General features: G+C 40.2%; 1 protein-coding gene across 6 annotated transcripts in view; it reads right to left on the bottom strand.

Annotated features, from left to right (window-relative positions):
* The window catches only part of DIAPH3 (diaphanous related formin 3), a 507,090-nt gene extending 492,815 nt beyond the window's left edge, over positions 1–14,275 (bottom strand). For 2 of the 6 annotated variants that reach the window (XM_063618797.1, XM_063618796.1), the window contains exon 1: positions 13,888–14,234. In XM_063618797.1, coding sequence (XP_063474867.1) covers positions 13,888–14,067 — 180 coding nt within the window. In that variant the 5' untranslated portion in view covers positions 14,068–14,234. Of the gene's footprint in view, positions 1–13,887 lie in introns of all 6 variants that reach the window. The other 4 variants (XM_055244172.2, XM_055244173.2, XM_055244170.2 and 1 more) reach the window with 3 other exon arrangements.
* Positions 14,276–16,030: the final 1,755 nt, after the last annotated feature.

Below are 16,030 nucleotides of genomic sequence, written 5' to 3'. Positions count from 1 at the left end.
GACTTTTTAAGAAATACAGATGTTGTTTTTCAGTTTATTTTTTGAGACAGGATCCCACTCTGTTTCCCAGACTGGAGTGCAGTGACAATCATGGCTCACTGCAACCACAGCTTTCCAGGTTCAAGCAATCCTCCCACCTCAGCCTTCCAAGCAGCTGGGACTTCAGAAATGCACCACCACGCCAGGCTAATGTTTCTGTATTTTTTCGTACAGACGGGGTTTCACCATGTTGCCCAGGCTGGTCTTGAACTCCTGGACTCAAGCAATCCACCCGCTTCAGCCTCACAAAGTGCTGGGATTATAGACATGAGCCACCGCGCCTGGCCGCTTTTTCAATTGAAAAAACTATTTGGGACAAAAAAGAATCAGGCCCATAGATGAGGTAAAGAAGTGATAAAGGTTTAGCATAAATGCTCTGAGAAATGGAAAAGGAGATGACCAAAGAGCTAGTTAAAAGCCAGGCCCCATCATGCCCTATTCCCAGTTAATCTCTCTGTGTCTCAACCCCATCATGTACAAAATAACAGTAGGGAGAGTGCCCATTTCAAAGTAGTGTGAGGGATAAGTGATTAAAACAGTGCCCAGCCCATTGTATGAGCTGAACAAATGCAGTTATTGGGATGATGATTGTTATCTAGCAGCACTGAGGACACACAGATACTCAATGTCTAAGGGCATCAGTTCACAAAGCTGGGAGTGGTTTCCACCAGGATGCAGGAACCCAGTTCAGCCACAGAAGCCTGCCAGGTTACTCCAGGCTTGGAGATCTGAGGCAATTGAACAAGGAGGCCAAAGGTTCTATTATTTATTGATATTCTACCTTATGTGAGGTGTGAGGAAGTGAGGAGTTTGAAGGCATCCCAGTTCAAAGGGAGCTCCATGGTTACTTTTGTGGAGTGTGGGTTTAGTGTGGAGCAAATGTTGACAGCAGGAGGCAGACAGAGAAAGAGAGGCAATGTAAAGAGGCTGTAGTAGGTCTGCATGAAACAGAAAGGAAGGGAATATATCCAGGCACCAAACAAACCTCTGGTGTGTGTCCCACTGCAATGAATGGCTGAGTCCCTGGACACAATGCCAGTGTCCCCCAGGGAAAAAAAAAAAAAAAAAAGCTATGAGGAGAAAGGAAGTAGGAAGCAAGAAGAAGAGGTTAAAATGCTGTCAATAACTGAGAACTTAACACTATAGTGATGGGATCTCCCCTATTAATAACAGCTGTCACATATTAATTGTGTGGTGCCTAAGCTATTGAAACGTGTTAACTCAACTAATCCTCACAACAATCTATAAGCATAGAGACTAATTACTTCATTTTATAGAAGGGAAAACAGAGGCACAAAGGTTGATAATTTGCCCAAGGATATACAGCCACGTTTGAGTCTCTCTCAAGTCTTTTTATCACAGTTTAAGGGTGGGACTTCAGAGCCACATTGCCAGGCCCAAGTTCTTCAATAACCCACATATGTTTCTGGTAGTCTTTATATACCCTTGCCCACCACCACTAGGATCTTTCATAAAAAGAAATGAATAATTATTAATAACATTTAAACAAATTCATCATGAATGGGTTAATGAACCAGGCATTACAAAGTTACAAGAGTACTTTGTTTCGATTTTCAATTAGCCAAACATTCAGATTCCTACTATAAGCACAAGTCTATATATACCAGGCACCACACAGAAAGTGACTTCCAAAAGCTTACAAACACACGCATGAAGTAACTAAAAGCAGGTCCAATATAACATAACAATAAGAGCAAAATTATACCCTCAAAAGAGACTGAGTGGAGTTAGGACATGGTTTTAATTGGAGACCGTCACCTTGTATAAAGAAGTGAAATAGTCATACTGAATTTCACAAAGCAGATTATACACACTCCATTTTTCATGTTCATTTCCCAGGCTGTCAATTTTTTCTTTAAAAAAGAATTGTAATTGTCATTATGCAAGGAATTCAATCAAAGTTTTTAATAAACAAAAACAGTTTAATTCTATAGTAAATTCCATAATTAATGTCACCAATTTGCAAATCTTTTATTTAAAAACTGAATGTTACAAAGTTTCATTTTGTGACACCCAAATAAACAGCCAACCTCGGAAAAAATGCAGCAATTACGGGATAAACTCTCTGTATCTTGGGAAGATACTTCATAATAAAATTAACCAAATAAATGCAGCATTATGGATCTCACAATTAATCCACTAAGGGCTTTTACTAAGGGCTTCAAGAAATTCTACACCATAACTCCTTTGACAGAACTATGACTGAACAGGTATTCAGTCATCTTTAACTCAAGAGGGTGTGTACTTAGACCACAGCTACTTGGGCATATCCCACATCCCTCAGCACACAAAATGACCTCACATTTGATACATTAAATCATAGTCTCCCCCTTCCTTTCCAGTATTTAATATCTGCCATGATCCTCAAAGATGGAGAGATCAGAAAGCTACTGAGTATTAATTCCATTCACAGATTTACTTTTAGGGAAAGATATATATATATATATATATATATATATATATATATATAAATTGGAACCCTAAAAAAATCAAAATTGAATTAAAAAAAATCAAAATTGAATTAAAAAAAAAAAAAGCCCTGTAAACCCAGGAAATGAAGAGTAAAGATTAAAAGGAGATAAAGATAAGAAGGGAGAAAATGAGCATTTCAATGGAATTATGATATTTAATGTTTTAAGCTTATTAGTGAGTATACAGTGTTTTACACCTCTTTTGTATGATACATATATGATAAAATATATTTTTTTAAAGATTGCAAGTTCCTTATTTACCCAAAAAGATTATTAGAAGCAAACTGTTTTGAAACACATTGTATACATCCTTCACTACTGATACTAATCACTTTTATCTCATCACTAAACAAAGGACTAAGGTGAAAAAAATTTGCCCGGTTCAGGTACACATCTAATTTCTTTTTTTTCTTTTTTTTTTTTTTATTATTATACTTTAGGTTTTAGGGTACATATGCACAATGTGCAGGTTTGTTACATATGTATCCATGTGCCATGTTGTTTTGCTGCACCCATTAACTCATTTAGCATTAGGTATATCTCCTAATGCTGTCCCTCCCCACTCCCCTCACCCCACAACAGTCCCCGGAGTGTGATGTTCCCCTTCCTGTGTCCATGAGTTCTCATTGTTCAGTTCCCACCTATGAGTGAGAACATGCGGTGTTTGGTTTTTTGTCCTTGCGATAGTTTACTGAGAATGATGTTTTCCAATTTCATCACTCAAGTCATCTCTGGGTACCCCAAACTGTGGTCTACAGAGGCCTTCCACAAATTCTACTTAAGTCTTACGTTTTTTCAAGATTATCTTAAACATTAGAACTAAAGTAAGCATATTCTGGACATTGTGAATGACCCACTCTATAACCATGTTCTGTCAGGAACTTTTGGTTTTACTTTTGTAAATACTTTTGTATTTACTACCAATATGGTACTCAATGAGGGCCAAGCAACATCATGACACAATAGATTTTCACAAGCTCTTCCACTTAGGAAGAATTCAGTTCCAAATGGCTATTTATAATTCCAAAATCACACTATTCTGGGAACTATGCACCCATAGGTATGGAAAATTAGATTTCAAGAGAAAAATGAATACAGAAGCTGGAAGTATAAGAGTTTTTATTTTTTCTGCTGCTTCAACATTTTCATAACATTTACTAAAAAATGTTTATATATGGCTATTTTCTTTTTAAAAACAGGTTTATAACAGTTCACCACTTCATCTACATCCTCAAGCCAACACCTATGAGAAAGATAATGGTGTCCGATGACAGGCCTCTGCTAACAGTGTCAGGCTATCTGTGAACTCCTCAGTCTACACATATCTTCCTCAGCCTCTGGGATTCCATTTCCACCCAAGAATCAAATTGATAGAAAGAAAAACAGCAAAATATACACATATTTTTCCACTATTAAATCCAATAAGGATGACTTAATTTCAGCAAAACATCATCAATCGCATTAATGTTGCTGTTAATTTGAATTTTATGGGTTTTATAGTTTTGTTTTGGATTGTAGCTGTAAATCTGTTTTAGTTTTATAGGTGTAAAAAGTGATAAGCATAAAGAGTTACACTTAGTTTTATATCTGTACATATATTAGTAACATTATTTTTATTATCATTCAAGTCCATATTGGAGTATCACAAGAATTTTTTTTTCCTAAGTTTGAAGTTGTTTCCTTTATACGTTTTTTGTAAGTTACATTTGTACCCCAAGTTTCATCATCCTATTACCCCCACTTTAGAAATAAAGAACAGGCCCCTAAGAAAGCTTCAGAAACTTGCTCTGACCACTCAGCCATCAGATCAGAACTCTGCATCAATCCAAATGTCACCTGGTATGCCAGGATAAGAACTAAGAACAGAATGGCTCTGCCTCCAGCACACCAAGAGCAAAAAGCCTGGTTCAATTAAGTTTTCCAAGATTAGAAAGTTATTCAAATATCCAATGTATTCCTAATGCCCTAAGGTATAGGCAAAAATTGTACTATTATTACCGTTACTACTAATGAAAACAAAAACAACAATCCTATAAATGGCAAATATTTCAATAGAGGTTACAATGAGCCAGGTATTCTAGGCCCAAAACATAACCTTTAATCTTCATGACAACCCCATGTTACACATGAGAAAGAGGAGGCACAGCGAAAGGTTAAGTAATTGCTCAGTTCACACAGCTAATAAGTGATATTGCTGGGATTCAACCCCTGAGAGTGGTTCAAGTCACTGCTCGTAAATGTTACTCATAATGCTTCTTCTACAAAAAACTGTAAGAAAAGATAGCAGTGGGTCTTTTGAAGAATAAAATCTATGGCCAGCATTTCCAAATAGATTTCACTAAGTAACTAGTAACATGAATGTTTCAGGACCAAAGCTTATTTAAACTCTTAAATTCTCCCCTAAGTTAATAAAGACTATTCAATTTGCTATTTGAGAAAAATTACTCCCCATGGTAAGGTATTTCAATGCCATCCTGCTGCTACTGAGAGAAAAGTTACCTTTGTAGATCCTGTTCAAAGAAAGCCCATGCTTTGATCCTTAATATCCCACGAAGTAAAAGGTTATGCTTAATCTATATTTTATAGATCTAAAAGTCAAATTAGTTTCTGAGATAAACAAGCAAGAGTGTAAGGATAAGCATATTCTTTAGCATTCATTTGATTCCTAGTTTAGAGGATACTATGTGCTGAGTTAAAGACAATTACATTAGTGTAATACGTAGCAGTTTTTTCCTGTATTATTCTGCAAGCATAAACAAGTCATACACATGTTAATTTACATTCCATATAAAAAGCCAATTTTAAATCCAATTTATAAGACAATAAATATATAAAGATTCTAGGACACACCAATAAAGTTACGCCATAAAGTAGAGTTAATTCAAGACAACAATAATAAAAGCATGACAAATTTTAGCATTCCACCAACTGCACAAAGGTGTTTCAGGTAACATCTGTTCAGAAGCAATTGCTACAAGATAGACTAGATGAGATGCAAGGTTTCACCATGTAATAAGTGTATGTCAGTTTGCTTGCTTCATAATTAAAGACATGAGTCTTTGAAAAAAGCAATTAAGCCCTGCTCTAAATCTGAGACAATCATCCCTATCCCTACCCCCACCCCTTTTTACCCTCAAAGAAAAGACCCAGAGTGGTCCAGGAGTATTAAATACCATATGTTATCTACTTTCAGCAACTAAATGTATCCCCCAAAAAGCCACTTAACATATATTGTTTCTTTTGATAAATCATTTATTTAAAAAAAAATTCTGGGTGTTTCTGTTTTATTAAGGATAGAAAGGAAAGAAAGGCTGGGAAAATTCAGAGCAATTTCTTAGAACAGCAGCCTGAATAAAATGATTTTACCTCCTTCTAAAGGTTACAATGTCTGGTGTGCGTTAGGTAGAATTCTGACATGAATAAAATTTAGGTGCCTAAAGCTTTCAACTAAAAACAGTATCTCAATTCTTGACAGTTTAAACCTAGGACAACTGAGAGCATCACTTAAGCTGAGAACTCAATGAAGGAACAAGTTCAAAAAACCAAAAAGAGCATTCAGAAATCACCTCCATCTTTTCCCAGCTTTCTAGAAACTATAGAGTAGACAAAACATGAATGGAGGTTTTGGTTGTTATTCCAGTTGTGGTTTATTTTTCTATTGTAATTTGGTTATCTTCTGTCCTCCAAATTACAAACAAACCCTCTGAAATAAAGAGAAGGGAGAGATTTAAATGAATCTGACGGTCCTCCTTGTAACTATACCTAGGTTCATTTCCTATGGCAGGTGTAACACATTACCACAAACTGGCGGCTTAAAACAACAGAAATTCATTCTCTCAGTTCTGGAGGCCTGAAGTCCCAAATCAGTTTCACTGCGCCAAAATGAAGGTGGGCTGCTCTCCTTCTAGAAGCTCTAGGGGAGTAGCCTTCCTTGACTCTTCCAGCTTCAGATGGCTGCATTATCAATCTCTGCCTCTGCAGTCACAAAACTCTCTCCTCTTCTGTGGTCAAATAACCATACGTATGTTTGCATTTAGGGGCCACTGTGATAATCCAGAATAATCTCATTTTAAAATCCTTAATCATCTGTGTAAAGTCCTTTAAAAAAGAAAACAGGAGAAAAGGCATACAAAGGTATTATGTGCAAGTGTGGCAAGTATGGAGTCATACAAAGTATGAAACTCAAAGAAGGGCCAGACGGCTAAATCTTAAATACCCTCTTCATAGCGAAGAGGGAAGTGGGGGATGTAAGGCAATTTACAGGATGAGTAAATAATATTTAGGGGGGATGAATGGGCCCAAAGAAGAGACAAAAGTCTGAGACAAAGTTTGTCTGGGCTCGGTGTGGTGTCAACTCCAGTCTTCCTTCCTTCAGTATGCATCTATTTGAGTTGAGATGTCTGGGAAAGAGATTCACAACAGTTGAATATCTTCTGGAGGACACAATCTTTAGGTAGAGAGGTGAACTTCAGAGAAGACCCCTTCTTGCATTTCCGGCTCCCCAGGTTCTCTCGATTTGAAATCCAAAGTGGCATATTTGGGGGTATAATTTTCTGAGCCCTAACAATGCTTTCTTTCTCATATTAGTATCATAAGCTCTAAACAGAAGTTGCTTAAATAAGTGCATTTTAGTTTTCTCCCAGTACAAGATGTGTGGTGGCAGGTAAGTTCCTAGGTTAACCTAACCTATAGTGGCCCAGAGACCCAGATCCTTCATATATATACATATATATATATGTATATATATCTATATGTATATATAGATATATATATTTTTTTTTTTTTTGAGACAGAGGAGTCTCACTCTGTCACCCAGCCTGGAGTGCAGTGGCACAATCTCGTCTCACTGCAAACTTTGCCTCCCAGATTCAAGCGATTTTCCTGACTCAGCCTCCCGAGTAGGTGGGATTACAGGCGCCCATCTTGGTATTTTTAGTAGAGATGGGGTTTCACCATGTTGGCCAGGCTGGTATCGAACTCCTGGCCTCAACTGATCCACCTGCCTTGGTCTCCCAAAGTGCTGGGATTACAGGCATGCGCCACCGTACCCAACCCCTTCCTATATTCTTGGTCTGCCATATGTAGCACAGTACATGGGCCTTGTCTTCAGGCTAGCTATCCTCATTACCAGAAGACTATGGCAAAATAAGCATCACATCCTGACTATGGCCAAAGGCAAAAAATGGGCTATTGCTTCTTGTTAGCCTTTTTCTTTCAGATGTTGTATTTTTCAATGCTAGAATTTCCACTGTGATCTTTTTAGTTTCTGTTTCTCTGCAGAGGTTTCCTATCATTTCATTCATTGTGAGCATATTTCATTCATATTCTTAAATATGGTTATACAACTGCTTTAAAATCCTTGTCTATTAATGCTTACAACTGAGTTATCTTGAGGTTGGTCTCCATTGATTCTTTTTCTTGTTTGTATGGGTCACATTTTCCTGTTTTTTCTTAATGTCAAATGCCTTTGCACTATATCCTGAACATTGTGAATGTATGGTGTAGGGACTCTGAATTCCTTCTATTCTTCTGAGAAGTATTGCTTTTTGTGTTTGTTTTAGCAGGCAGTTAACTTGGCTGAACTCTCAAACTGCACATACTGTCCCATCTGCTGGATGGGACCTGAAATCTTAGTTCAGATATGTTAGCCCTACCTGTGCTGCTTGGAGTCTGTCCCATACATGTAGGGTTCAGAAATTTGAGGACTCTACACACAGAATTTGGGGCTACCCATTTGTGGCTCCTTCTCCATTCCAGGATTTCGTCCTCATTTATCAACTATATGGTCACCAGAACTCTGCCCTCTGGTTTTTTATGCCAGTACAACTGTGGGCTTACATTCTAGTTTTAACCACCCCACATGACCCTGATTAGGGGCTTCCCTTATGCAAAAAGCTACAAAAAATGACAAACTTATCCAGCACTAGTCCCTTCTTCCAAGTATTGTCTCCAATAGCCATGTCTTTTGATCACTCTCCAGTGTTTTAATAGTTGCTTTTTATAATTTTGTCATGTGAGAGGTCTGTGGTCCAATGAGAGCTCAGCCAATACTGGATGCAAAGTTTCTGTTAGTTCCTTTTTACAGAGCAAAGACATCTTTCTCAGAATTCCCCAGCAGATTTCTCCTTTAGCTTACTGGCTAGAATTGTTTTCATCTGCTGTTTGTTAATCCCCTTTGTTCTGGGGCCTGCATGCCTTGAAGGATTTGGCTGCCACGCACTGGCTGGTATACATTAATGAGTTGGGTTACAGCTTATTCATTAAGCTTGTGAGCTTAGTTAATGTGTATCCATCTCAGACATAGATTCAATCTCCATGTGCTGACCATATCACTGTCCAAGGCCCCAGATGTCCAGATGTGTGGAACTTTGGGGCTGCCTCCTGGTGGAGTTCAACAGGCCCAGGCAGAGGTTGCTTGAACCACCTGTGGTTGCCCCAGCTAAAAGGGTAAAAGCAGCCACATTCCACAATCTGGACTGGCTGGGAAGCTGAGCAGGGAGTTCTAAAAAGTGGCAGCCCAAACTCAGGCAGGTAAACACTGAAGGATAGTTCCTCATCCTCCCAGCAGGAGGCTGGAGGCTATGAGATACCCTGTCTCTCAGGGGCTGGAAGAGCAAAGAGCAGTATCTCTTTCAGACATCCTGCTGTCAGAAGTTACACGATAGCACAGTCATACATTGGGTTTAATTGTTGCTCCTGCCTGGCCCCTCTTTAAAAAAAATAAAATAAAATAACCTGTAAAGTCATTTTTTGCCATATAAGGTAACATTCACAGGTTCCAGGGATTAAAGAATGTCTATCTTTTGGAAGATCATTGTTCAGCCTACTACACCTGCTTCCAAATAACCCAAAGTAATTGGCAAACATGCACTAATCTCATTAAGCTTACTGGGATTTCATCTCTACTCAAATTCCTACTACGTGTACAATCAAGAAAAATTCTCCAACCTTGTAAATCTTCTCACCTCGCAGCCTGCCTATAATCAGAAAATCAATTCTACATTCATATTATATATTAATTAAAGGCATCACTAATTATTGCTAATGTTCCTGGATGAGAAAAGAAAGAGTAAAGATTAAAGTTCCCAACAGCTATGGGAGAGAATTCAGGACAGTGATTAAGAATGTGTATTCTGGGCCAGGCACAATGGCTCACGCCTGTAATCCCAGCACTTTGGGAGGCCGAAGCCAGTGGATCACTTGAGGTCAGGAGTTCAAGACCTGCCTGGCTAACATGGTGAAGCCCCATCTCTACTAAAAATACAAAATTAGCCGGGCGTGGTGACACGTGCCTGTAATCCCAGTTACTAGAAGGCTGAGGCAGGAGAATTGCTTGAACCCAGGAGGTGGAGGTTGCAATGAGCCAAGATTGTGCCACTGCACTCCTGTCCGGGCAACAGAATGAGACTCCGTCTCAAAAAAAAAAAAAAAAAAAAAGAAAGAAAGAAAGAAAGAAAGAATACTCTGAAGCCAACTTGCCGAGGTTCAAATCTCAGCCTCATGAACTGGCAGCTGTGTGATTTTAGGCAGCTTAATCTCTGTGTACTTTGGTTTCCTCCTATGGCAAACAAGGTTAATAATACTACCTACCTCACAAGGTCATTCTAAGAATTAAAGGAATTGACAATTACAACGCACCTAGAACAGTGCTTGGCTCACTCAGAAAGGTTAACTAGTATTACTATCAATGCCCAAACATGGTAAATATACAGAAATTAAAGGACAAGGTGAAAAATCTCAAAACCAGCCGGAAGCGGTGGCTCACGCCTCTAATCCCAGCACTTTGGGAAGCCGAGGCGGGCGCATCACGAGGTCAGGAGATGGAAACCATCCTGGTTAACACGGTTAACCCCGTCTCTACTAAAAATACAAAAAATTAGCCGGGCGTTGTGGCGGGCGCCTGTAGTCCCAGCTACTTGGGAGGCTGAGGCAGGAGAATGGCATGAACCCGGGAGGCGGAGCTTGCAGTGAGCCGAGATCACGGCTCTGCACTCCGGCCTGGGCGACAGAGCAAGACTCCGTCTCAAAAAAAGAAAAGAAAAATCTCAAAACCAACACTGAAGGTACTACAATGACATAATCAATCAATAATTAACAATCTATCCGATGGAAACGATTAGATGATTTACACTGAAGTCTGTGAGAACTTTTAGAGGACTCTCCTAATTAAAAAGAACTCCTTCATTAACTTGGACCACTAATTTACAGGCTCCCTTTGAATGGACTGACCTACATCCTAGAGATGCACACTTCTAGAAGCCACATGTTCTGCTCTGCCACCACTACCTGTGTGTTGCTAAGAGTAATGAGAAACAGGTATTACTGAAAGGCTTTCCACAATCTGTAGGACAACTGTTCTGTTCTACAAAGGATATAGGACTCAGGTCCAGGTATTAAGAGTGTGGCCTAGGGCAGGTTCCAAGTTTAATTCCTACGGAATTTTATCTGCCTTCACAAAGTCTCCACCCAGATACTTGCCCTGTCCTCTCAGCCTCCTCCATCTCTCTTCTATGCCCCAGTAGCTATCCCTACCATCTCAATGCTCACGGCTTAAGATATTTTCAAATGAGACCAAGTTGGTTAATTCACAAGCATCCCAAAGTCAACTGATTCATAGCACAGCCAAAGTATCACACAATTACAATAGACTAATTTCTGCTATTTATACTTATCTATGGGAAGAGATATCTAAGCTACAAACTCTTTTACCCAACTCACAAGTGACTTGAAGCCCGCAACTATACATTTGGTAGAAAACAAGAATTTGCCTACTTTATCAGGACTCAAAGTAAAACAAGATTTCAGCGGGTACCAGAGCTCCTGCTTTCTTACACTAAGACAAGAGGGAGTGACCAGTCTACCACTCCATTCCACTACTCGCTTGCTGCTTTGCAGAAGTGTGCAAAACACTGGCCACCTAAATTATTCCTATCTATCACATCACCAACCCATATTACTTGTTCCAATCAAAAACAGCTGCCCCAGGCTCGAATAATGACTGAGTGACCTGAAAAGATTTAGGATAACGTCACTTCATCCAATCAAGAAAAAGCCAAGAACTGACTTGACATCTGCAAGAACAGTGACTGACTTGACACCTGCAAATACAATTACTTTCTGAGGCATTGCTGGGAAATTTGACGGTCTCAAAGATCCCTCCCGCTCCATCCAAAAAACAACAGTTACTGGTGTGCAATCAAGAGCAGTGAAAGGTAGGCAAACAGGGAAGAGCTGCTCAGGAAGCAGCCTTGAGACTGGGATACTGAACTTTAGGACAGGAACAGAGTAAAGCTGTGCCTGGAACTTCTGCCCATCTTAAGATTTCCAGTTCAACAGGAAGGTGGTCCAAAATCAGTAGCATGCCCAGGCTCCTGGCAGACAAACTCAAACTCTCTCCAAAGAAAAGCATCCCTGGAATCCTACAGGTGAAGATAAAGCAACGAGCTTACAAAGATAAATACGCACAAGAAACAGAGCAAGCCATCATGAATCTGAGTCAACGTAGACAGCCCAGGTTGCAAACAGCAGAACTGTCAAATAAAGAATAAGAACAACCAAGTAGGAAATGTCTAAAGAAATAAATGAATAAGAAACAAAGGACTATCAAGAATGCCCAGGCAGATTTGAAAAATAAGCAAATGGAACTTATTAAAATAAAAAATAATTGCTAAAATCAAATATTCAGAAAAGTAGCAGATTAGACATAGCTGATAACAAAATTAATGAACTGGAAGATATAACTAAAGAAATTACCATATAAGCAAGAATCTAAATTAGCTTCAAAGTACCAAGAGTCCAAATTACTTCTAAATTAACTGGAAGTCATGGTTCATATCAGACTTCCACCCAAAAACACAGTGTTTTAGATGTGTTTTACCTTTACAGCTTAAGAGTGTTATCTTTTAGATGTCATTTCATCTTTATGAGAATCCTTTTAACAAATGGCATGCTGAGATGGTCAATGTGACATACATAAGAATGAAAAACGGCACAGAGACTGGAAACCAAATGATCAAATCCTTCAATGAAACTTAACATAAATACTAATTTAGATCCTGTTTTCATGACCTCCTTGCTGGGAATGAGTCACAGAAAATAACACCTCCTGTATTCTGGACCACAGAAGTTAAAACAAAATAAAATAAGATTATTAACCCAGAGAGTAGACTATAAAAGGAAGAAGGTCATTGCCTTAGTGGATTCTTCTCACATTAGGCAAAAATCTTTCATTGGGAAGTTAACTCTGTCCTATTCATTCTTCAGATTTGTCAAGATAATGATCAAGTCCATATTTGATCCTTCTGCAAAATGTCACTATTCCTATGACCATTTTGATACTTAATTTGGCATAATTAATCTATGCTGTTCCTCATTTTCAATTAATCTATGCTGTTCCTCATTTTCAGTATTCTGATATATCTCATGTTTCAGAATATGGGCTCTCAGTCTTATTCAACTATTATTTTTAACTAAATGTTATAGTTAGCAACTGGTTCACAAACCATTATTCCCTTAATTTGTGAATCATGACTTAAATTTCTCACAATTTTTACTTGCCCACATAAGGCAAATGCTGTACTATCTCACACACACACACACACACACACACACAGAGTTTTTCCATATTCCTAAGGAAAATGGTGGAGTGGTCAATGTGAAATTTCAATTCTGTTGGACTCATCCCAAATCTATCAACCCTCTATGTGATTTATTTACACACATACCCCCCAAAATAATCATCACTGCCTATACTTTCACTAGTTGACACCAACGAAAAGACAAGGTGTTAATCATGACACTTTCCTTAAGTGTTAAAGACAAGCAAACCAGAATAGCAAGTTTCAAATATTTAGAATTCTTTCCAAGCTGAGCAAAACATTCTTTAGCAGTGACCACACCACCCGTCAAGTTTTAAAACGAGCTGTTTCAACTTGGAAAATTATATCTACCTTAAAAGTTCTTATATGTAATTAAAAGTTCTTATTAAAATAATAAGCAGGAAAAAAATACTGTCACCTAAAAGTTCACTTTGATATATCTTATACTCTCTTACACTAGGGAAGAAAGGAGAACTTCGACTTAAAAAATGCAATGTCCACCTAGATGACGTCAATACATATATACATTTGAACTGCTTTTCACATCAGCCTTAAGAAATTTGGAGGCAACACAAAGATATGGGCATTTGTCACAGGATCCAACTACAACTAGACCCGGTCGTTGTCAATCTATGATGTTTGGCACCTCTGGATCTCTAGAATTAAATTTGGTCCCCAAGTTCTTGTGGGCCCACCCTCGGCAGTCAGCCCTACGGCGGGGCGGGAGCGGCCCCACCCTAGCTCCAGGCGATACTTACAAACTTGGGGCGTTTCTCCCCAGGCTCCTCGGGGCCACCGGGCGGCGGAGGGTGCTGGGGGCCCTTCCTGCGCGGCATCTTGCTTTCCCGGCAGCCGCGGAGTGAGGCTGAGGAAGGGTAGGGAGTCCCAGCGGCTGAGCCTTGGGCCGGGTGGTGCAGCCGCGGCCGGTGCCGTTCCATCTTTCCCCGCAGCTCCGGGAACCGGAAAGAAGGTGGCCACTCAGCAAGCTGCAAGCGGGAAGCTGAGGGATCGGCAACGGGTTTGTCTCCCGCGGCCCGCCACCCAAACAGTCAGCACAGCCTAGCCCAACCGCTGAAGTCGGGGCCGCAGCCAACACATCTGAAAACTCCCGCCACCCGTGTTGGCCCGGGACTGGCCAATCCCGCGCCGCCGGATCAATGACACGCTGAGGCACCGCCCCTTCCGGGCATCGCGAAATATGATTCGCCGTGCCGCCTGTCTATGCAGCCGCTCAACCCTTCTGGCTGTCTAGGCCGCTCACCTTAAGGGCACAGAGTGGCGTCAGAGTTGGAGAAGCGCCGGAGACCGTGGAGGAAGTCATCGGCCTGGATTTCTTTGGATTTGCAGATAGGTTTCCAGCAGAATGGAAGGCGGGCGAGACAGGCCCTGCGCCACCATTTGAGTTGCGCTGGAATATAAAACCATCTGCTAGCCCTCTCCTTGCACGTCTGGGGCTGGAAAAAGTAGTTCTGGGACTGGGTACGGTGCTGGAAGGGGTACTAGGCAGGACGAAACGACGCGGCCCACGACGCTCCAAAAGGAAGCCTTCTGGACATATTTCCTGCCTAAGTGCTCGCTCTGGGGTGGCAGAGGGATCCACCCAAAATCAGACAGAGCTAGGCTAGGCTGAGCCCTTCAGGAGCTCACAGTCTCCTGTGGTTCGCAAACCCTAACACAATTAACCAAGGAATGTAAATGTCTATAGCAGTTGTTTTAGAAGTTCCTTGAGAACAAAAAGGGAAGTTATTAAATCTGAAGGAGTGGATCTGGAAAGGTAAAAGGAAGGCTGCATAGGTTTTCACTAGGCAGGAAACAGTGGCGGGGCATTCATTTAAAAGGCATTCCATTCCAGGCAGGAGCAAGGCCAAGAGAGCATAGAGGTGAAGAAACTTTAAGGTCACATAACAAAGCGCCTTGAACTGAAACCATGCAAAAGAGTTTGTTGTGTAAACCCAAGGTCGAGCTACAAGGCCAACACCTTTTTCTCAACACATCAATATACCCTCTTTAAAAATGAGCTTTTCCTTGGAACTATTCCTTTAAGATATCTATCTTCTGATCATATGGAGGTGGTGTAGGCCAAGACTCGGAAACATGCAGTATTGATTTTGGTACAAGAAACAACTCTAGGTACTCTGAGGAGATTGGCACAGAAGTTCAAAAATGAGCCTTAGTTCTCAGTAAGTCTTCACGCTACAGCTTTTCTTTTTTAATATTTGTTTTACTGTGCCAGACTCTACAGCTCTGTCCTCAAAGAGCAAATAATCTTTGGGGAAACTTACAGGAGAACAGCAAGATCTGGAGAACTACAAGTAGTTCCTTGTGTCTTGATGACAGACCCAGAAACAGATTTTATTCCTGCCATTTACTAGCTATTTGGTACCGGAGATGACGTTTAACTTTCTTTGCTGCTTCGTCTACAAAAGGGGGCTAATTACACTAATACCTATGAAAGAGGGGCATTTTCAGGCCTAAATAACATAGCATATGTAAAGCCCTTAGAGTTTTGTCAATGCTCCTACAGGAATACTGTAGTTGAACAAGTTGGGATTATTACTCAGGGAGGGAGAACATGCACTATGGGGAGCCATGGAGTGTCTTAGGTAAATGGTGTTAGAAAGCACTTAAAGGATCTGGGCTTTGATTAGATGATTTGGGAAAGACTCCCTGGAAAGAGGTGGGAAGGGTTGCTCAAGATTAGGTGCTTTCAGGAAGTGGAGACAGTTCAGGGATTATCTTATCTAGGAGGATGGCAAGCTAAAAGACAAGCCTAAAGCTGTAACTGACAAAGAAGCATTAGTCATCCATATCATGGAGAGAGGGGGACGTTTGATTTCGAAAGACAAAACAAATTTACTTTAAAGATCTAATTGGCTTTTATTTGCAATTCCAGAATAGGCA

Source organism: Symphalangus syndactylus, chromosome 15 (genome assembly GCF_028878055.3).
Source record: "Symphalangus syndactylus isolate Jambi chromosome 15, NHGRI_mSymSyn1-v2.1_pri, whole genome shotgun sequence".
Classification (NCBI taxonomy): domain Eukaryota; kingdom Metazoa; phylum Chordata; class Mammalia; order Primates; family Hylobatidae; genus Symphalangus; species Symphalangus syndactylus.
This window is presented reverse-complemented; position numbering and strand designations above follow the sequence as displayed.